General features: G+C 42.8%; 1 protein-coding gene across 1 annotated transcript in view; it reads right to left on the bottom strand.

Annotated features, from left to right (window-relative positions):
• Positions 1 to 16,540: 16,540 nt before the first annotated feature.
• RASAL3 (RAS protein activator like 3) overlaps positions 16,541 to 24,292 on the bottom strand; it is an 81,026-nt gene continuing 73,274 nt past the window's right edge. The window contains exons 17-18 of the mRNA XM_089661255.1: positions 23,745 to 23,811; positions 16,541 to 16,817 (exon numbers count right to left, since the gene is read on the bottom strand). Of these exons, the coding sequence (XP_089517381.1) occupies positions 16,662 to 16,817; positions 23,745 to 23,811 (223 nt within the window). The 3' untranslated portion in view covers positions 16,541 to 16,661. The remainder of the gene's footprint in view (positions 16,818 to 23,744; positions 23,812 to 24,292) is intronic.

The raw sequence follows: 24,292 nt of genomic DNA, 5'->3' as shown, positions 1-24,292 counted from the left end.
ACACTCTTCATCAACTAGGTCCTCTTTCACACTCGCTCTGAGATCACTTCTCACATAGAGACAGGCACCACCACCTTTCCTATTTACTCTGTCTCTCCGAAAGAGAACATAGCCAGGAATATTAATGTCATGTGAAGCATGAAGCCAAGATTCAGCAATACCAATAAAATCATAGTTCTGTTCCTCATCCCCCCTCCCCCTCGACATAACCCACAGGGACTTCGTCGCTGCTCAAACTCCCTCCAACCCCCTTCCCCCTCACTCAGCTACCCCCTCTACACCCCTCTCCCACGGCCCCACCACTGCTCTGACCTCCTCTCCCACCCCACCCTACATTCCTCATACTGAAGCTCCCCCAACACTCCGCACCTTTGACCTTACTACCATCGAAGAAGTCTCCAAGATACTCTCTGATGCCCGCCTCACCACCTGCCCCCTTGACCCTATCCCCTCACAACTCCTACAACCTCCCTCCCCCTCCATCCTACGCTCCCTCACCCACATCTTCAATCTCTCCCTCTCCTCCGGCACTTTCCCTTCCCCTCTGAAACATGCACACATCACCCCCATACTTAAAAAGCCCTCCCTGGACCCCAATGACCCGAACAACCTCAGACCCATCTCCCTGCTCCCATTTACATCTAAACTCCTCGAGCGCCTAGTCTACGCCCGCCTATGCTCTCACCTCAACGACAACAACCTCCTCGATCCCCTACAGTCCGGCTTCCGTCCCCTACACTCCACCGAAACTGCCTTACTCAAACTCTCCAACGACCTGTTAACCGCCAAAGCTAATGGCCACTATTCAGTGCTCCTACTCCTTGACCTCTCTGCGGCCTTTGACACAGTCGACCACCCCCTCCTCCTCAAAAAACTACACTCCCTCGGCCTCAGAGATTCTGCTCTCTCCTGGCTCTCATCCTACCTGTCACAACGCTCTTTCAGCGTTACCTATAATGCCACCACCTCCCTCTCACTCCCCCTCTCTGTTGGGGTCCCTCAAGGCTCTGTCCTCGGGCCCCTTCTCTTCTCCATCTACACCTCCTCCCTTGGCCAACTCATACACTCTCACGGCTTCAACTACCACCTCTATGCCGACGACACACAAATCTATCTCTCAACCCCCCACCTCACCCCCTCGGTCTCCGCCCGAATCACACACCTGTTGAGCGACATATCAGACTGGATGTCGCTCCACTTCCTTAAACTGAACCTCTCCAAAACCGAGTTTCTTGTCTTCCCTCCAGCCCGGACACCACCCCCCATTGACTTCTCCATCATGTCCAACAACGCCACCATCAAACCCGCCCCGCAGGCCAGAGTACTTGGTGTCATTTTGGACTCCAACCTATCCTTCCAGCCCCAAGTCCACTCTTTAACAAACTCATGCAGACTCCACCTCCGCAACATCGCCAAAATCCGCACGTTCCTAACTCCAGAAACCACTAAACAGCTCATCCACTCCCTCATCATATCACGACTCGACTACTGCAACTCCCTCCTCACTGGCCTGCCTCGCCGCTGGCTATCCCCGCTTCAGTCCATCCTGAATACGGCTGCCAGACTCATTCACCTTTCCAACCGCTCCGTTTCCGCCACCCCCCTCTGCCAATCCCTCCACTGGCTTCCGATTGCGCAACGGATCAAATTCAAAATCCTAACGCTGACGTACAAAGCTGTCCACCATACTGCCCCGAACTACATCACTGACCTAATATCCAAGTACCGCCCAGCACGCACACTCCGCTCCTCACAAGACCTCCTTCTCTCTAGTTCCCTGGTCTCCTCCTCCCATGCCCGCCTCCAGGACTTCTCCAGGGTGTCGCCCATCCTCTGGAACTCCCTGCCCCAACCCATCAGATTATCACCTACTCTCCTCTCCTTTAGGCGCACCCTGAAAACCCATCTCTTCAGGGAAGCCTACCCCGCCCCCTGCTAACTTGCCGACCTCCTCCACTCTTCCTACCACTCCATCCCCACAGCTATCTCCTCCTGTGCCACCATCCCCTCCCTCCTAGATTGTAAGCTTGAAAGAGCAGGGCCCTCGATCCCCTCATGTCTTGCATTGTATTGGAATTGTTCTGTCACATGTTCTGTCCCCCTTTGTAATGTACAGCGCTGAGCGAACTATTGGCGCTTTATAAATACTGTATAATAATAATAATAATAATAATGCACCAAAGCTTCCAACTCCCCTATTTTGCTTGGCAGACTTCTGGCATTGGTGAACAAACACTTTAATTCATTGACACCTTGTTCACATGTATTTTGCATATTTTTTATTTTCATACAAATGGTACCATGGAATAGAGTATTCAGTGTGGGTTGTCATTTCTCCTGTCCTGAATTACTCTGCAGAAAAGCGATGATGGGCATGGGAGTGTTGCGGAATAATTCTCGGATCTGCAGGACTGCAGGATTTGTATCAAAATCCAGGGCAGTCCTGCAGACTCTGGGACTGTTGGGAGGAATTTGGTTGGTAATTTTAGAATGTGATTTTAGTTTTGTTTATAAATAAAAGCTTTGAAAGCCAGTTTTTGTGCTATTTGTGATTCATTTTTTACATACTGTATATCCTATGGATTAATGTGTTATCTTTGGAATCTGGTAAATGGTATCCTTAAAGTGGCTCTAAACTCAAATTTTTTTTTACATTTATGCATTATCTGCATTAAAGCAGTAGTAAACCATAGCCTAAAAATAAAAAATCCCCTGCAAGGTATTGTAATAGAGTACTGGTATGCATCGCACACTAGCACATTATGAAGGACTTACCTTAAAATGAAGCCCTCCAGCGGCGTGCTGTCACTGCTGCAGAGGCTTCCATCTTCTCCCGGTCTTCGTTCCAGGTCTGCGAGCTCTGGGCCATCTGCCTGGCCGAACCGCGATGACATGGTTCCCGCATCCTGGGCCACGGCACAGTGCTCTGAAGAAACAGCATGGGTATGCCGTTCCTTCAGAGCGCATGTGCTGTCTCTCAAAAAGAGCAAATATCTTCTAAATGGTGCAGGTTGAAGAGATATTCATTTTACCTACAGGTAAGCTTTATTATAAGCTTACCTGTAGGAAAAAAATATAAAAAAAGAGTTTACTACCACTTCAAGGTTAAAAAAAACAAACTCCCCACTACCTAATCTACCTACACCCATCCCTAAACACCTACCTGACTGAGTCACCAATCTAGTGCTGCCTCTGCTGTAGCACTGCTCCCCTCACTCACTTCTTGGATTCACAGGAGACACTAAGGACAGGGGGAGCCATAGGCTCCTGCTTCTGTCAGTTGAACTCCTATGAGGAGGGAGTGGGAGTGTGGCTTACTAGCGCTGTGTGTGTCTATGTAAGCACACAGCTGGCTCGGGACTGCATCGGCATGGGTGCCCCCCCTAAAACCTGGCTTGCTGAGGGGGCACATGAAAGAAGGAGGAGCAGACAGCACTGGCTGGGGAATGAAAGAGAGTAGGTAAGGGACCGTTCTATGCAATATTGTAAGTAGGTAGGTACAGTTAGGTCCAGGGGCGGACTGACAACTCATGGGGCCCCCAGGCAATAGGGGATCATGGGGCCCCTGTGTCCTTGCCCAAACTCATAAAAGCCTATGAAAAAGGTACCAGGGGCATCTCATGGGGCCCCCTACTGACCCCGGGCCCTCGGGCAGTGCCCGAGTTTCCAAATGGTCAGTCCACCCCTGGTTAGGTCCATATATATTTGTACACAGGCACAACTTTAGTTTTTTCAGGTATTTACCAAAACATACTCAAGCTATAGTTATATAATAGATATGGGCTGAAAGTGCACACTCTCAGGATAAATTTGAGGGTATGTACATCCAAATTGGAAGAAGGGTTTAGGAATTACAGCTCTTAAGAGTAGCCATCTCCCCTTTTTCAAGAGACCAAAAGTAATTGGACAATTGAATCAAAAGCTGTTTCATGGCCAGGTGTGGGCTACTCCATTATTCTTCATCAGTTAAGCAGGTAAACATTGTGGAAATGATTCTAAGTGTGGTATTTGCATTTGGAATCTATTGCTTTGAACCTACATCATGCGTTCAAAGGAGCTGTCCATGCAAGTGAAACAGGCCATTGTAAGGCTTCAAAAACTAAACAAATCCATCAGAGAGATAGCAGCAACATTAGGAGTGGCCAGATCAACAGTTTGGTACATTCTGAGGAAAGAAGAATGCACTGGTGAGCTCAGCAACATAAAAAGGCATGGATGTCCATGGAAGACAACAGTGGTGGATGATTGCAGGATCCTCTCTATGGTAAAGAAAAACCCATTCACAACATCCAGACAAGTGAAGGACATTCTCCAGGAGGTGGGGTATCATTGTCAAAGTCTACAGTCAAGAGAAGACTTCACAAGAGTAAATACAGAGGGTTCACCACAAGCTGCAAACCATTCATCAGCCTGAAGAATAGAAAAGCCAGATTAGACTTTGCCAAAAAACATCTAAAAAAGCCAGACCAGTTCTGGAAAAGCATTCTTTGGACGGATGAAACTAAGATTAATCTGTACCAGAATGATGGAAAGAGAAAAGTGTTGAGAAGGCTCATGATCCAAAGCACACAACATCATCTGTAAAACATGGTGGATGCAGTGTGATGGCATGGGCATGCAAGGCTTTCAGCTGCACTGGGTCATTGGTACCCAGGACCTTTTGAAGGAAAAGAAGTGGAATATTCTGCAATGTCTGAGTCAATCACCTGATCTCAACCCAATTGAGCATGCATTTCACTTGCTGAAGGCAAAACTAAAGGCAGAAAGACCCACATACAAAGAACAACTGAAGACAGCTGCAGTTAGAGCCTGGCAAAGCATCAGAAAGGAGGAAACCCAGTCTTTGGTAATGTCCATGAGTTCCAGACTTCAGGCAGTCATTGCCAGTAAAAGATTCTCAACAAAATATTAAAATGAAAATTTTATTTATGATTATATTCAATTGTCCAATTACTTTTGGTCCCTTGAAAAAGGGGGGGGGGGGGGGTTCTACTCTTAAGAGCTGTAATTCCTAAACCCTTCCTCCATTATGGATGTACATACCCTCAAATTAAACCTGAGAGAGTGCACTTTCAGCCCATACCTATATAGCTATAGCTTGAATAGGTTTTGGTAAATACCTGAAAAAAACTACAATTGTGCCTGTGTCCAAATATATATGGACATAACTGTATAACATCTTTTTTATTTTAATTAAATAAAAAGTAACCTTCAGTATCACTTTAAGGTGGTGTAAAATTTGAAGGTTTTTTTACCTTCATGCATCCTTGTACAATCAGTTTAATCTTCTTGAGTTCTTTGGAATGCTGTTTTGAGATGTGCTTTTATTACTATACCATGGGGATACTCAAATATTCATGTCACGGGGGGGGAGGACTGTAATATCCGTTACACTTCTCATTTGTAACTAAGTATTAAAGCAGGGGTCTTCAAACTTTCTACACAAAGGGCCAGCTCCCTGTCTTTCAGACTTTAGGGGGGTCAGACTGTGACCAGTGGGGATAGAAATTGTCATTGCGTCAGTGGGAGTAAATAGGACCCTATCTTTAATATCAGGGGGGAAGAATAGTGCCCCCTTTTTGGTATCAGTGGTAGTAATTATGCCCCATTGTTGGTGTCAGTGGAAGGAATAGTGTCTTGTATCAATGGGAGGAATAGTGGAAATGATACTATGGACAGCACACAGTGCTGTTCACATTAGCAAAACATGAAACATTAGCGACGCGTTGCTTCAAAATTGAATCCTCATGTTGAGTCAGCAGGAGTTGAAGCCTTTCAAAGCCTCCCATTCAAGTCCATGGTGACGCTCCTCAAATGCCCTGGCAGGTGTTTGCGGGACGTTAATACCATTAGAGTTTTTTATCTGTGTTTGTGTTGCAGTTTTAACGCTTGGTAATACGCATATAAAATGCCTCAAAACCATGCATAGGGTGCTTGGGGAGCGTTTTTAACACTTGTAAAATGCCCATACTAAAGCTCATTAACGCCTATCTAACACCCATACTAATGCTATAGGGGCGTTTTTGAAGAGTTAGAAATTTAGGCAAGTGTGAACAATCCCTTAATGTGTCCTATGGAGTCACCCTTTCATGCATGTACTAGAGTTGTGTCTCCCTTCACTGTAGGCATGAATGACACACATCCCCATAGCCTAGGATGACAAGGCACTCCCCTGCTCCCCCCTCCATTTCTTCTCCAACCTAACAAACTGGCTGAAGACAGCACTGCCCATGGTGAACTTACTCCTGTGAAGACTGAAAGTTCAGGGAAGCAGCACTGAGAAAGCAGGAGCCAGCAGCATTGAAAGTTGTAAACTGCTAGTACTGGGGTTAGAATTTTAAGAAATAGGCTGCTGGGAAATGTTTATTTTATTGTGCTCAATCTGTTAAGCAAAAAAAAACCAGAGAGGGTACTTTAAGCTACAGTATGTCTTAAATTATCCTTAGTGAGACATCAAACGTGCTGAAAACAAACCAAAATATATTTTTACATATTTCAAAGGTGATTTTCTGTTTCTGTTTTGTTATGTTTGGATGCACCAATTAGAGGAAAAAAATAATTCTATAAATCTATACTTACCTGCTCTGTGTAGTGATTTTGCACAGAGCAGCCTCGATTCTCTTCGTTTTGGGTCCCCACCAGCGCTCCTGGCTCCTCCCCCATCAAGCAGTGCCTCCAGGGAAAGCTGCTTTGCCCTGGGAGCACCGCTGTGTACTCGTCACAAAGCCACTGTTCTATGTGTCCATAAGACATAGAGAGCCACAGCTTGCCCTCCTCCCACCTCTTTCTTGGCTCACTGGCTGTGGCAGCGGGAGCCATTGGGCCAAAAGTTTTTCAAAGTTTTGGTTATAGTGGCTCACTGCACATGAAATATGAAGGCCTACACAATCACGGCGTAGGTGAGGTTTGAATGAAGCAATTTCAAACCTCACTTCCATAGAGGATTAGGAGGGGTGCCCCTGGGAAAGAAGAAGTGAGCCAAGAAGCGGGTCTTTAATAGGGCCTGCTTCTGGGAGTTCTTCTTCCTTCCCCGCGGCACCCCTCCTAATCCACCGCAGAGGTGAGGCTTGAAATTGCCTCACAAAGTGCTGATGCTGTCTTTTGGTGCGGCATATAGGGTTGTTACTTTTTCTTCAAGCCAAACCCAGGGGCGGACTGATTATTTGGAAACTCGGGCACTGCCCGAGGGCACGGGGTCAGTAGGGGGCCCCATGAGATGCCCCTGGTACCTTTTTCATAGGCTTTTTTGAGTTTGGGCAGGGACAGAGGGGCCCCATGATCCCCTATTGCCTGGGGGCCCCATGAGTTGTCAGTCCGCCTTGGCCAAACCCGAACACTTTAGCAGCACACAGTCATTTTTTCTATATTATACACTATAGGATTGTAAAAGACCGAGAACACCTTTGGGTGCCCCAAGAAGAGTAGCGATGCGGCGTGTGCGGAGTACTGCTGTGAACAGCAGATTTGGAAAAATTGCATTATGGTGCGAGGGGCTTAAAGGTGCATGGTTATATAAAACAAAACCATTCTTGTACCCATAAAACATGCTGACATTATTAAAACAAATGTCAAAATAGCAACTTAACCTACCTTAAAAATGGACAGTGTCAGTCAGTAGAGCAGTGGACAGTGTCAGTAGGGAAGTGAACAGTGTGTGGACAGTGCAACTAGTACAGTGGATGGTGTCAATAGGGCAGTGAACGGTGTCAGTAGAGCAGTGAAAGGTGTCAGTAGGGTAGAAAACTACTGATGCTAGTAAAGCATCAGTAGTTTATTATTTTTATTATTTTATTTTTTAATATTTTTTACAATTTTATTTTTTAAATTATTTTTTCCAGTTTTTTTTTTTAACATTTCTTTTTACAATTTGTTTAGGATCCCCGTTGGTGGGGCTTTGGTGAAGTATCAGGGGTCTAAGCAGAACCTTGATGTCTCACTTTTGAGACGCAGAACAGAGATTGAAGACACAGTCCTCAATCTCCATCTCTGCAGCCTCAGCTGCACAGAATGAAAGGCCAGCACAGTCTCCCTGTTCATTCAGAAACCGAAGCATGGGAAACACAGTTTACACCTATCAGTAAGCAGATTGATGGGTTACCAACCCTCGGTGTGAAACCCAATGTGACAGGGTGGCCATATGGGCCCCTTTGAGCATGGGCAGAGCCACCATTACCACCTCTGCAACCCCCTCAAGCTCTGTCTAAGGCCACCACATCTTTGGAATGGTAAGTTGCAATATACAGTATAACATTTTTTGTTTTGGAACCAAGTAGCGGTGGATAAATATTTTTTGGCAACATATTTTAGCTGCAAATCTCATAACTTGTGGTGTTGTAAATTTTGAGACAAGAATCTTTTTTTTTTGGTATGGGTGGCCTTTGTATCCTGCTGCTTTGGATAAAACTGCTGTTCAGGCCTTCTACTGTGCTAGTCTTCCCATGTTAGACAAAGGGGTCAATTGAATCAGACTGTAGAGTAGTAAAGATCCCTCTCTCCAGCTTCCTCTCCTTCCCTCCTCAGCTCCAGGCTGGAGGCAGAGCCCCTTTCGCTGGTGTCCCCTCCCAGGCCTCGTAGTTCTGAGCACTCCATCTTCCACTCAACCAAAGACTAGACTAACTCACTGGCCAGGATCTTCTATATTTATGCAGCCCATAAATATAGAAGATCCTGGCCAGTGAGTTAGTCTAGTCTGTGGCCTTCTGCCTGGGGATTGGTCAAATTCCCATAAATATTCAGATCTCTCTCTCTGTACCTCTGCCCACTAGCTTCTAGATGTTTCCATGGACCTCCAGAACCAGGGGGAGGTGATAGAGGCCTAATCGTAACCTGAACCCACAGCAATTACCCAGACTCATATGACTACAGCAAGTCAGCATAAATTTACCTAACCTAACTGTACACTAGAGGGTGCTACAGATGGTTGGTTTAAAGCGGAGCACCACCCAAAAGGGGAAGTTCCACTTTAAGGACTGCTCCCCCACTCCCCATTAAGGATTGGCACTTTTGGGGGGCATGGGGGAGCGGGTACCCGAATTTGACACTAGGCCTAGGCGACCAAAAGCGGAAGGTGTCCTCCCTCCCTGTAGTCTTTTAAGACACGTGACAGGTCCCAGAAGACTACAGGACCATTCATGAAGCGCAGCGCCATTCATGCATGCGCAGTGGGTACCCGGCTGTGAAGCCACTGAAGATGCCGGCGCCTGGAACAGAGGACAGCCGGTAAAACGGGCTGTGGGGAACACAGGGACAGGTAAGTGGCTATTTTTTAAAAGTCAGCAGCTACAGTTTTTGTAGCTGCTGACTTTTATTTTTGACAGGGTGAGTAGAACTCCGCTTTAAGGTTAGTTTTTGCTACATGTTCAGGTTAATGAATAGGCCTAGAAGTTAAGTAATGGTTAGGTTTAGAGGTTGGGTTGATGCTCAGAATTTCATTTTACTGGTTGACCTAAGGTAAAAGATTCAGTTAGGGCTAAGGCTCATATTTAGGGGTTAATTTTACATTTTGTGTTTGAATAACAATGAGGTAATAATTTTTGCTACATTACTTATTGTTGTTTTTTCAGTTGCCTGTTTTGTGTGAAATTTCATATACCTTGAATACAGAACCATTTTTTATTAAAATGAACCTACCAAGTTGATTCTCCGACAAAATGGAAAATTGTATCAAATACTAACTGTAATTTTCCTTTCCTGGGCCAACCCATGGCAGCATACATGTGGTAATATGCTGCCATATTGTCTACATGAAAACACATTAAAGTGGTTCTAAAGGCACAAGGTTTTTCACCTTCATGCACTCTATGCATGAAGGTAAAAAAACCTTCTGTGTGCAGCGGCCCCCCCAGTCCCCCCTGTCCTTACCTAAGCCCCCTCCAATCCAGTGATGTTCACATTAGCCTCGGCTGTATGGGGACTCTCACTCCTCAGTGGCTGAGACAGCAGTGGGAGCCCATTGGCTCCCACTGTTGTCAACCACAGCCAGTAGGCCAATGAGGAGAGCGGGGGGCGAGGCCAAGCCATGGCTCTTGTGTCTTATGGATGCATAAAGCAACGGCTCGGGAGCAAGCTTTCCCTGGGGGCACTTCTCGAGGGGGAGGAACCAGAGCACCTGTGGGGGACTCAAAAAGAAGATCGGGACTGCTGTGTGTAAAACTACTGCATAGAGCAGGTAAGTATCACCTGTTTGTTTATTTTGTATAAAACAAAAAAAGAAAGTTTTAGTATCATTTTAAGGATGTCCTCCAGTTTTGAGTTGACCTGGCCCCTTAAAAGTATTTCATTGCTCCTAGATTGGACAGACTTCAGTTGTGTAACTGTCCACTTCTCTTATACAGCGGAGCTGTTGCAAATCCAGGCAGCTTACAGGGAGGCTCAGAATATGCAGACCCAGAACACAGGAGGATTACATCTCACAGTTTGCCTGAAAATGTTCTGGATTCCTTCATAAAGATATTTATTTTATGAGCAAGGGAAGTCTGAATTGGTCTACTGAACCTGCTGCCGCTGCAAACACCTCAAGGATTTCAAACCCACATGTGACCATGATGATGGTGTTTCAAATTAGAATTTCTCTCAACATTTATCATTTAAAGAACAACTATCAGTACGTTGGTACCATGTGTGTAGTACTGAAGACAAAAAGTCCATCATTTGTCATCTGAGATTTATATAAGCTAATGTATTCATGATAAACAATAAGCTTTTTATGATGCTACCAGATCTGGCCACAGCTCGCTGTCATATGACTCTGTGCTGTGCATCCTCACCAAAACTACCAAAGGTTATGCTCACCTGTTGGAACACTTGGTCTTTATGTTCAAAATCTCAAGAGCTTTCAGAAAGTGAGGATACCTCTAAGACCCCATTCGCACAGGCAATGATGTTTGTATGGGGGACCATTTTTTTTCTTCCAGGTACCACAGGCAGCCTATTGAAGTCTATTAGCAGAGTTAGAGCCCTTAACATATTTGATAGCTGTCTGTGCCTCCAGTGGAGTGATACACTCTCTCAATTTGTCCTCGTGACCACTGTGACAAGAAAAGAAGTGAGGGACAATACTAACTTATGAGTTGTCACCAGAACAGGAATAGAGGGGATAGTTCCAGTGACAAGTCACTAAGGGATTTCCCTCACTGCAAATAGATTTCCTCTTACTTCCTGTTGTGTCTACAGGACAGGAAGTAAAAGCAACTTTCCCAAAAGGGGTACAGATGGCAGAAAAATCCCCCAAAACCTTAATCTTTCTCTACTACATCCAAAATGAAAAAAAATGTTGGCTTTTAGGTACACTTTAAAGCTGTTTGATGATTGACGTATATTATAAATGTATATAAAGCCATATCATTCTGAAATAAAAAGTTGCATTACCTTAATAACCCAGTAATAACATTACATGTTTGATTGGTATCAACTGTCTATTATGGAATCATAAGGTAGCAGTATATAAAAATGTTTACCCAACAACATCTACTTTATCCCAAATTTCTTCTGTCCTGATGTGGTTGATCATTCAGCTCTTTTATATAACAAGCATATGTGATTTTTCCTACTGGCCCCTTGGATGCATTTGACCAATGTCAGTTTCTGTGGGCTGAGTTAAGATAATGGAATACAAATCCAGTTAAAAGCCCTTACTAAGCCCCAGTGCTTTACTTAGTGTATTACTGCATAATTCCTAGGAGGCTCAGTCTTCTGTATTTCTTTTGGCTCCTGTTTCCTGAACTCTGGGAGATTCATGTCAAACGTGTTAATGCTTGCCCCAACCATTCTATGTTACAGAATTGACTACAAGGATGTGTCTGTTCTCTTACTAGTTCACTTAACCATCATAACTATTACTGAAAAATAAATTGAATACAACGTTGCTCAACTTAGAATCCTTCACTGTAGCTAAAACAGGCTTGGATGTTCAGCTGAAGGTAATGTATAGTGGTTTTCTACATAATTTCATTAATTATTTTGGCCAGGATAAAAAATAAACTATTTTTATGATATACATCACATTTTTTACTCACTCTATTTTTATTAAAAAATGAGTCTTCTTTCCTGTTCTGGTGCCATACCTTGTGGTTCTAATCCCTGTCTCGTTTCTGGCCTCATTCCCACTTTCTGACTTCACTACCACTCTTTCTAGCCTTGTCTAGTACCATATCACCCCATCTCTGATATCCAATTAAATGAACTCTGGAATAGAATCTAGGAAGTCATCTGGCAGTGAAATCCAGTCACACCTTCAGATTTTAGGGAGAGCAAGGGTTTCTGTAGTTCTTTTTGGAAAACCCCACTTTGACCTCTGTTATAGCTCGAACACCATCTGCCATGTGATCTACCTGTCCACTTTGACTGCAAACTGACCCTGGCCAGTAATGTTCCTGGGAGTGCCAATATTTTAATTTGGCCAGACTTTACAGACCAGCTCCTGAACCCCAAAACTCTCACCACACCAGCTGCTGCCAGGTGATAAAAGTATAAAAATTGTGCAACACTTATAATAAAGTGCATCAAAAAGAGAACCTTAAAGTGTTACTAAACCCACAACAGTAAAATCAGTCTGTATATGCAGTAAAGTATGCTTGTTATACTCACCATGGAACCTAAGGGGTTAATCCTCTGCATTGTGTAAAAAGGCTGTTTTGATCCTTTCTTCTCTGCCCCTCCTCTTGTTGAAATGACCACCTGATACAGACTGAACCTGTGGTCACATGCACATGCTCAGTTTGGTGAGTATTGCTAGAGAGGATTTTTTTTTTGGGAGCATGCATGTGATCAGCACAGGGCCAATAAGCACTGTCCAGACAGAGGGCCAGAGGTTTCACATCTTCCTAGAGCAGAAATAAAACTCCTCCTACAAGCTTTAACTAGTGTTCAGCTGGACACTGATAGAAGTCACAAGACTGCTCTAACTGCTGATGAGAAAAGGTATTTAGCAGTTTATATTTACCAAAATAATTGTATTTCCATGTTCTGTGTACTGTGGGAGACCAGGTATAGTGAATACAGGGTCCTGGGTTTAGTAACACTTTAATGTGCATCAAAAATCCAAATAATAAAAATGTATATCTAATTAAATAAATACTAAAAGTGCATAAATAATCCGCTACATTAAGAGATAATAATATACACTACTAAGGTGAGCAAAAGTTTCCTGTGCAGTTCTGTATAGCTGTTCATTTATTGTCCATAAACAAGGAGACGACCAATTAGAAGTCTCCACTGTTGGTGCTCCACAATAAAACAAATCAAAACGTGAGATGTCTTCAGTGCTGATCCTCCACAGACCGCTCTTCATCGTGGATGGGATCACTGCCTCAAGTGAGCCCTGAAATTGCTTCCCAACAGGAAGCCCAGAATAAGGTATATAGTGTAGGATTTATTTGCCAGATGGGTACAGACAGTTAAAAAAAGACCCTAAAGCCATGTGGAATACAAAGAACAAGTGCGGCTGGACTTACAACGATGGGCACCAATACGAGACCCGGATCTGCCAGCGTGACGTCAGCACATAAGGCCCCTTCCAATGCATTTCATGCACACGCATGTCTTCAGGGGATATGCCTTTGTATTAAGGTTCTTTTTTTGATGCACTTTATTATAAGCGCTGCACAATTTCTATTGCATTTACTCTATTACTCTATTAGGTTTGTTACCTTCAGTGCTAGCTGCTCCCATCTCACTATTCTTTTTGGTTTGTGTCTAGATGATAAAAGTTTTTCTTAATATTAGATTGGATTAGCAATCTCTAAGGCAGATAAGGATGTGCAGAGCTTCCAGCACATAGACCAAAGACCAGGGTTCTTCAAAGTGGGGCCAGGTCCATACATCCAAAGTGGAAAAAAAATTTACTTTTCTTACTTTTATTGATGTCCTTGTTACTTTTAGGGTGATTTTCCCTTACTTATTGTGTGGTGGAACAGGAAGTGAGAAATATGTTTCCAGTGTACACAGACACCAACAAACATTTTAGTGAAATAGGAAAAAGATAGGACGTGTCAGTTTTTGTTTGTTGTCCCCAGTGTGGAGCTTTATCACACTTCCTGTCCAGTATCTGTGAGAGTATTTGAATGGGAAATTGAACCACAATTGACAGCAATTAGCCTCTGGCAGAGATTATAACCTATACCAACTCTATCTACATAAAAAACATTTTCAGATGCAATACTACTTTAAGACTAGCTAGCGTTCAGTGTTTGAAGATGTACAGTTGCAAGAAAAAGTATGTGAACCCCTTGGGATTATGTGTAGTTTTGCATGAATTGGGCATAAAATGTGCTCTGAACATCATCTAAGTCACAACAATTGAAGAACACAGTCTGCTGAACATAATACTACACAAACATTAGATGCTGCCATGGCTTAATTGCACATTAGAAACCCATTACAATGTGTAATGGGTTTCTAATGTTTGTTTTTTTTCCCCAAATTATACTTACCTAGGTGGATGCAGCATCAGTCTGATGCTGCATTTGTCCCCTGCTGGCTCTGTGAGAACTCATCGATCACATGACTGCTCGCTGAGTTCTCACCGCCGCTGTGGGCAGAGAGAGGACTGTCAGTCACCACTGTCTGCTCTGCCCACCCACACTCATTGAAGCGCTGGGCTGTGGAGGTGAGGGGGCTGTCAGTAGATCGCTGAGAGGCTGAACCAGGTACCGCTCCAGACTCTGGGGTGGATCCTGACTTGAAACTGGGATCTCTCCCCAGCCTGGACCAGCTGAGTGGCATGCTTCTGCTGTCCGCTGAAAACGGGCAGGAGTGCAGAACGAACTGCACTCCTGTGATTCACAGAAGAAGTACAGGCAGAATATCGATGATTACACTAGTCTGTTGTCTGACAGCTTGTGGGAGTCTTTGTGTTTGGAGGCACACTGGGTCAATGTTACAGCCCAATATAGAGCGGGCGGCCGAACTGTCATACAGGCAGCAAGGAGAGTAGAGTGGGGCTTTCACAGCGCACTGTCAACACATGACATTCCTTATTATATACACCTACAATTGTAAGTGCAACTTTACTTGTGTTTTAATAAAGGTTACTGGCTGCACTAGGAGCCTTTGTGGTCCTTCCTTTTTGTCTGAGATTTCTCAAGAATGCGACCCTTTCCAAATCACATGTGGTTTCCCTGCAGGTGTGGTGTGATTTGGTCCATTCATTTTGCACCACAAAGGTATTGGTACTGGGTATCGGTGAGTACTTGACCAAAAGGAAAAAACTGGTATCCATTTACAACCCCAGTTACAATCGTTCTTTAGGTCTTTGGTCTGGTCACTTGACATCAAATAGGAGATTTACTACAACTGGTTGACTCAGAATCTTGGGCACCTGTGCATGGTAGCCAATCAGCTTCTAACCTTAGCATGTTCAGTTAAGCTTCAGCAATAAAACCTGGAAGCTGATTGGTTTTTATGCAGAAGTGGACAAGATTCTGGGTCAACCAGGTTTAGTAAATAAACCCCCAAAGGTCCTCTTCTTCCTCTGGCAATGGGCAGGCCCTGAATGATGTAGAGAACAGCTCCACATAATGCTGTAGAGAACAGCTCCACATAATGATGTAGAGAACAGCTCCACATAATGCTGTAGAGAACAGCTCCACATAATGATGTAGAGAACAGCTCCACATAATGATGTAGAGAACAGCTCCACATAATGATGTAGAGAACAGCTCCACATAATGATGTAGAGAACAACTCCACATAATGCTGTAGAGAACAACTCCACATAATGATGTAGAGAACAGCTCCACGTAATGATGTAGAGACAGCTCCACGTAATGCTGTAGAGAACAGCTCCACATAATGATGTAGAGAACAGCTCCACGTAATGATGTAGAGAACAGCTCCACGTAATGATGTAGAGACAGCTCCACGTAATGATGTAGAGAACAGCTCCACGTAATGATGTAGAGAACAGCTCCACATAATGCTGTAGAGAACAGCTCCACATAATGATGTAGAGAACAGCTCCACATAATGATGTAGAGAACAGCTCCACATAATGATGTAGAGAACAGCTCCACATAATGCTGTAGAGAACAGCTCCACATAATGATGTAGAGAACAGCTCCACATAATGATGTAGAGAACAGCTCCACATAATGCTGTAGAGAACAGCTCCACATAATGATGTAGAGAACAGCTCCACATAATGCTGTAGAGAACAGCTCCACATAATGATGTAGAGAACAGCTCCACATAATGATGTAGAGAACAACTTCACATAATGATGTAGAGAACAGCTCCACATAATGATGTAGAGAACAGCTCCACATAATGCTGTAGAGAACAGCTCCACATAATGATGTAGAGAACAGCTCCACATAATGATGTAGAGAACAACTTCACATAATGATGTAGAGAACAGCTCCACATAATGATGTAGAGAACAGCTCCACATAATGATGTAGAGAACAGCTCCACATAATGATGTAGAAAACAGCTCCACGTAATGATGTAGCGCTGTTCTCTAAAGCAATTTCCTGGAAGCCAAAGGTGGCTTGGTGATGGACATATCAGAAATATGAAATGTTGGAATAACATAGGCCTGGGCTACTTATTTATTTTTATTTTATTTTTGAAAGTGGAGTTGGGCTTTACATTTTGGAACATTCAGTTGGACACAACCGATGGCTTTTTGAATGGAAACATCTGATAAACAATGATAATGATGTCTAAGCAGTATCTGAATTATTTGTCATAGCGCAATCCATAATGATATCTGTGTTTTCACAAGCATTCTCAATCTTGTCCTCTTCCTCCCTGTGGGGGTTTGTGAAATGTTCATGTTTCTTCCAGCAGTTCTTCTTGAAAGATGATAGGTGCTTCTCCTTTTAGAATCACAAATATAAAAAAATACATTATAAATCATTTTGTCCAGTGGTACAGTGATCCAGTGTCAGTGGAATAACTCACTGCTTTCTTCCATCTCTCAGAGACTACCCTATGGTAACATGCACCTCTCATGACAATTTCACTTGGCTCTAATCTCTTCAATGCATTTGCTTTTGCACATTATTTAGTACTGGACTCCCACATTGAAGAAAAATATATTTTAAATATATTTTAAAAATATTCTTCCCAAAGATATTGACAAATATTGATAGGCTTTACTGAGACTCAGGGGCGGACTGACAACACATGGGGCCCCCAGGCAATAGGGGATCATGGGGCCCCTGTGTCCTTGCCCAAACTCAAAAAAGCCTATGAAAAAGGTACCAGGGGCATCTCATGGGGCCCCCTACTGACCCCGGGCCCTCGGGCAGTGCCCGAGTTTCCAAATGGTCAGTCCGCCCCTGCTGAGACTACAAGATGGTAGACATTCAAGAAAACCTCTACTTTATTTTTATATATTGTACAATTCTTTCTACACATTCTAAAAAGGGATTTTGTCATTTGCAGAAGATCCTATCTTTTATGTCTGTGGTGTGTCAGAGGCCACTCTGACTTTTTAGACATGTCCCACAATGCAACTCTTGAGTAACTGTTCTAAAAAGGTAAAGATGAGAGGGGAAGGGTGGACGCAGGTTTATAAATGCGGGGTAAGAAGTCATCTTAAAGTCAAGCTATGCTGTGCTCATGCAAGGTAAACGGGTTCACTTTAATACAGGTCTTTCCAGCAGGATATGTACCTTCCTTTCATTTCTGCATTTTTTTACCTCGACGCAGAGAATGCAATAAATGGGCAGCACAGTAGCTTAGTGGTTAGCACGTCTGCCTTGCAGTAAATGGATCATGGGTTCGATTCCCGACCATGGCGCCTCCTGCATGGAGTTTGCATGTTCTCCCTGTGCTTGTGTGGGTTTCCTCCAGGAGCTCCGGTTTCCTTCCACACTCCAAAGACATGCTGGTAGGTTAATTGGATCCTGTCTAAATTGGCCCTAGTATGTGTATGTATGAATGTACAGTCAGGTCCATAAATATTGGGACATCGACACAATTCTAACGTTTTTGGCTCTATACACCACCACAATGGATTTGAAATGAAACGAACAAGATATGCTTTAACTGCAGACTGTCAGCTTTAATTTGAGGGTATTTACATCCAAATCAGCTGAACGGTGTAGGAATTACAACAGTTTGCATATGTGCCTCCCACTTGTTAAGGGACCAAAAGTAATGGGACAGAATAATAATCATAAATCAAACTTTCACTTTTTAATACTTGGTTGCAAATCCTTTGCAGTCAATTACAGCCTGAAGTGTGGAACGCATAGACATCACCAGACGCTGGGTTTCATCCCTGGTGATGCTCTGCCAGGCCTCTACTGCAACTGTCTTCAGTTCCTGCTTGTTCTTGGGGCTTTTCCCTTCAGTTTTGTCTTCAGCAAGTGAAATGCATGCTCCATCGGATTCAGGTCAGGTGATGGACTTGGCCATTGCAGAACATTCCACTTCTTTGGTTGCTTTTGCAGTCTGCTTTGGGTCATTGTCCATCTGCACTGTGAAGCGTCCAATGAGTTGTGAAGCATTTGGCTGAATATGAGCAGATAATATTCCCGAAACACTTCACAATTCACGCGGCTGCTTCTGTCAGCAGTCACATCATCTATAAATACAAGAGAAGCAGTTCCATTGGCAGCCATACATGCCCACGCCATGACACTACCACCACCATGCTTCACTGATGAGGTGGTATGCTTAGGATCATGAGCATTTCCTTTCCTCCTCCATACTCTTCTCCTCCCATCACTCTGGTACAAGTTGATCTCGGTCTCATCTGTCCATAGGATGTTGTTCCAGAACTGTGAAGGCTTTTTTAGATGTCGTTTGGCAAACTCTAATCTGGCCTTCCTGTTTTTGAGGCTCACCAATGGTTTCCATCTTGTGGTGAACCCTCTGTATTCACTCTGGTGAAGTCTTCTCTTAATTGGTGACTTTGACACACATACACCTACCTCCTGGAGAGTGTTCTTGATCTGGCCAACTGTTGTGAAGGGTGTTTTTTTCACCAGGGAAAGAATTCTTCGGTCATCCACCATAGTTGTTTTCCGTGGTCTTCCGGGTCTTTTGGTGTTGCTGAGCTCACCGGTGCGTTCCTTCTTTTTAAGAATGTTCCAAACAGTTGTTTTGGCCACGCCTAATGTTTTTGCTATCTCTCTGATGGGTTTGTTTTGTTTTTTCAGCCTAATGATGGCTTCACTGATAGTGACAGCTCTTTGGATCTCAACTTGAGAGTTGACAGCAACAGATTCCAAATGCAAATAGCACACTTGAAATGAACTCTGGACTTTTTATCTGCTCATTGTAATTGGGATAATGAGGGAATAACACACACCTGGCCATGGAACAGCTGAGAAGCCAATTGTCCCATTACTTTTGGTCCCTTAACAAGTGGGAGGCACATATGCAAACTGTTGTAATTCCTACACCGTTCACCTGATGTGGATGTAAATACCCTCAAATTAAAGCTGACAGTCTGCAGTTAAAGCACATCTTGTTCCTTTCATTTCAAATCCATTGTGGTGGTGTATAGAGCCAAAAATGTTAGTATTGTGTCCATGTCCCAATATTTATGGACCTGACTGTAAGTTAGGGACCTCAGATTGTACGCCCCTTGAGGGTTAGGGACTGATGTGAATGTACAATATATATATGTATAAATTGACAGCGCTATCTAAGTACCTGAAATAAATATATTTGAAATACTACAATTTTGGTCGTATTCAATCTCTCTCTCTCTCTGAAATATATGAAGAATATTTTACAAAATACATTTTCAAATATAGTGTCTTTAGAAATACATTTAATCTACATTTTTGGAATGCATTTACAAATATATGTAAATATATATGTTAAAATGACTTTTTTATATCTTAAAGAAAATCTGAAGAATATATTTAAAAAATATATATATTTTTAAAAATAAAATTTCATTTCAACACGCAGCATATATATATATATATATATATATATATATATATATATATATATAAAATATATATATATATATATATATATGTGTGTATTGAAATATATTTTGAAATATATTGAATATGGCCAAAATTGTAGTATTTCAAATATATGTCAATATATTTGGGAAGAATATTTTTAAAATACATTTCAAATATATTTTTCTTCCATGTGGGCTTATAGCATTTATTTTATAGAAATCATGGTTTTAGGACAGCTGATATGGTAGACTCTGAGGCTGATATAGTAAAGGAGTAGAGAATGTTCATACAATAAACTGTGTAACTATTACCATCATTTATACTCATTTACTTATTTTAGCTGAATAGTTACAGTGAATAGTCGCAGATCTTATTTCTGACAACATTAGGCCTCATGCGCACTGAGCAGTAAAAATGCTGCTTTTAGGGATGTTTTTTTTTTTTCTGCCTGTAAACGCCCCTCCATGTCCATGCACACGTAGAAGCTACAGTGTTTTGGCAGACAAAATACTTGCTCGTGTAAGTGCATCTAAATGTGTGTTAATGCCAGGAACATCAAGCTCTTGAGCACTAATTTATTTCAATGACCAGAATAAATTATTATGGCCAATGTAATGAATAAAGGCCAAGCGGTTGATGCACCTATACACACCTAAATGTGTCTACAAGCATCTCATGTTTTTATTCTGCTGCCAGGAGGAAAGACATTTAGGAGAGCTGAGCAAATGCCCTGTGTGCTTGGTGCCTTAGATCCTGCTCACACTAGTGTGTCTGCCATCGTATTGCAATGCGCCAAATGAAAATCACATTATTCTCTACGGTGCCCATTCACATTTATACAACATGGTGCAGTGGGATTTTTGTAAAATGCAGGTTCTTCTTTTGGTACAGCATAGTGCATTTTTAGCCCCATAGACTTTATTATTATACAGGATTTATATAGCGCCAACAGTTTGCGCAGACTTTAATAAGAGTGCATGAAAAATGCAGCTACATGCAATTTTGGTGCATTTTTTGCAGGGTTTTGTGTAAAACAACCAGTCTCTTGCTAGTACAAACAAATGCATGTAAAACTGTGCAAAAATGCTCTACAAAAATGCACTGAAAACACATGATTATGGAGCAGCACTAGCATGAACCTAGGCTTGGTAACCATTTGTTCTAGTGCTTTGCAACACTGCGAATAACAGCAGTAGGAATCTATTGAATTCTGCTGCTGCGATTGACAGCTATGTGTGAGTAGCAGCAGGCTGTCGGAGGCTGCAGCTATCCATGCCTGTTTGCAAAGCCAGCAATCGCCATTGGTTTTCACTCCTGCTATGCTGCTAGTGAGTATCCAGCAGTTTTCATGTCCTAGCAACAAAGCAGAACATGGGCATTTCTAACTGGGAGATTTTTTGGCCAGGCTTCTGGGGGTTGCCCAAATAGACTACAATATAACGAATGAACATTTTACACGGTTTTTGTTATATCTACTGTACTGGGGCCCCTTGACTGCGTAGGCTATTTCCTGGAAAAGGTGAATTTAAAGTGTTACTAAACCCGCAACAGTAGAATCAGTCTGTATCAGGGACGGACTGACCATTTGGAAAATCAGGCACTGAGGCTTTTTTGAGTTTGGGCAAGGACACAGGGGCCCCATGATCCCCTATTGCCCGGGGGCCCCATGAGTTGTCAGTCCACCGCTGGTCTGTATATGCAGTAAAGCATGCTTGTTATGCTCACTGTGGGACCTAAGGGGTTAATCCTGTCTTCTCTAATCCTCCCCTTCTTCCCCAATACATCTGTTGATAGTACAGAGCCCTAGTAGTCATTCTGCAAACGCTCAGTTTAGCGTGTATGACTAGAGAATTTTTTTTTCTTTGGGAGGATTGCAGCGTTACCCTAGTGAAGCTGCTGTGTTGTGGGTACCCCTAAGCTCTATCTTATCTATCTGCCAGGCAACAGGTATTTCTCACACAGACATGTATCCAAAGACAGTGACCAGTTAATGGGCTTGGCTTTGTGGTTTTATTAGGGGAAATCAAGTTGGATGGGGAAATAGGTATTATGGGATGCCCAGTTGGCTTGAATCAATGAAGGGGGGACAACTTCTTTCCTATGTACAAAGGCAGATCCTGGACTGTTCTTTTCTTGAAAGCTGTCAGTCATGGCGGATCAATAGCAACAGCCCTTTATGGGTGAGGAACTCGCTGCTTAAAATCAGCTTAAATTCTCGTAACTGCCTGCAGGAATGTTTTCTCTCCCTCTGTAGAGCTGCTCCAAGCTCCATGGCCCACAAACACTACCATCCCTCCTGGCTTCTCAAAAGATCTCCCGGGATAGGGATAAAGGATTGAGCCCAGCGATTAGAAAGCTTGCTATGTGTGGCAGTCTTTCCCCTTCTAGACCCCACTCCACCAGGGCCTCCAAACCCGGGATCAGCTGGACTTCCATGAACTTGCAGATTAGGCCTCCACCCCTGCCGGCTCACCAACTTCTAGAAGGTTCTATGGTCCTCCAGAGTCAGAAGGAGGGATAGAGCCACAACCTGTTCAGTCATCCAGCTGACCTTCAATAACCCGACCTCAATCACATACTCATACAATTACCATACGTCATACACAATTATTTTACTTACGATACACTACCCTATTCTAGTAGCATACTAGAATGTGCCACAGGACAATCGGGAGAATTAAAACTCCTCCCACAAGCTTTAACCAGTGCTCTGCTGGACACTGATAGAAGTCACAAGACTGCTCTAACTGCTGATAAGAAAAGGTATTTAGCAGTTTATAGTTACTAAAATAATTGCATTTCCATGATCTGTGTACTGCGGGAGACCAGATATACTGAATGCAGGGTACTGTGTTTAGTAACATGTTAACCTTTTACTGTAGGGGTAGGAGAATAAGGTGAAATACCTTACTTCTTGTTCTAAAAGGCTCACAACATCTGTGCAACTGGCCTCCCTAGGCCTCTTCTCTAAGATTCTTCCTTTATTTATGTATTTCCCCCCACATTTATAATGCAACCAGTCTATCTAGCAAATGTACTAGTGACAGGGTTGGAGTAAACTTCAAACTGCCCAGGGTGCTAACAACCATTTTTTATGGTATAGATATGCCTAGAAGGGGACCATTCTATACACTATGGGGTGGGACATGTCACAGAGTCTGATAGCCTCCTACCTAAAATGGTATTAAACCAAAAAACAAACATTTATTATATTGCAGCTTACCAATTCTTAGATGTAGTGGTTGCATTTATTTTCTATTTTAGGCTTTCATTTATTTTCACCTGGTAATCTTACCAGTAATTCTGCTGTCTATTAACAAAACAAGCTTGTCCTGCAGATGTTGCAGTTAGAGGGTTGAGAGAAACCATTTACCACTGACAGGGGTGCTTACAATGATCAGCTTTTGATTATTTATGTAAAACCTTTATCTCAAAAGCAAAAAAAAATGGTTGCTGTAACTGCGTATAAAGTTTTAGATTGAGTCTGGCTTTAATTTGTTAGTGTATTTAAATCTGCTAGTCCATCTAACACTCCCCTCCCCCCAGAATGACAATTTTGCTGTCAAAAGGTGTCTCTGTTACTCCTTTATCCAGGGAGGGCACTCTAATACAGGAGGTGTGTGACCGGCCAGATCATCAGGTGAAAACAGAGGGAAAAAAGCCTAAAAAAAGAAAACTAATACAGCCACAATATCTAATGATTGGTAAGCTACAATATATTACATTTTTGGTTTTGGGTTGAATACTTCTTTAACACTTGAAATGTCCATTGTGGTGCAGATTTCAAGTGAATGGTAGCTAGGGGGCACTAGAGACAGTTAATTGAGGCATGCTGGTATATAAATGCATACAATAAGGTCTTACCAGAACTTCTATCTGTTCATTTTTCTCTTTTTTTACTTCTGCAGAGTTCTTCTCCAAGACATCAATCCTGTTAAATAACAAAGAAAATGGTAAAAGGAGTGAATCTGAAGCTAAGATCTATATTTCTAAGTTACATCAAATACCTTCTGAGTATAATGTACATGCGGTGAAGTAATACATTAAAAGAATTATCCCCGGTGTTTTGTGGCTTTTGAATACAGCAGCGATTATGTCTCATATCCCATTTCCCATGTCTCATATCCCATATCCCATTCTAGCCAATCCCTTATTAGATCTGTCTACAGGTAATGAAAATAAGATTTCTTCAGCTTTCCATATCAACATTCTAATTTGAACCCAAAAGCAAAATCTAGTATATTACAGCTTACCAATCCTCATGCAAACAGGGCGTCAAAAGCTCCGCTTTTAAGGGCATTTAGCGTTTTTTTTTCCTGCCTCTAAACACACCTCCATGTAACCTATGTGTACATATACACACACAGGCATTTGGAGGCAGAAAAAAAAAACATCAGTTGCGCACTCAGGAG

This window comes from Staurois parvus, unplaced genomic scaffold, assembly GCF_062004578.1.
Source record: "Staurois parvus isolate SC_StPar_1 unplaced genomic scaffold, SC_StPar_1.0 ptg001328l, whole genome shotgun sequence".
Lineage (NCBI taxonomy): Eukaryota > Metazoa > Chordata > Amphibia > Anura > Ranidae > Staurois > Staurois parvus.
This window is presented reverse-complemented; position numbering and strand designations above follow the sequence as displayed.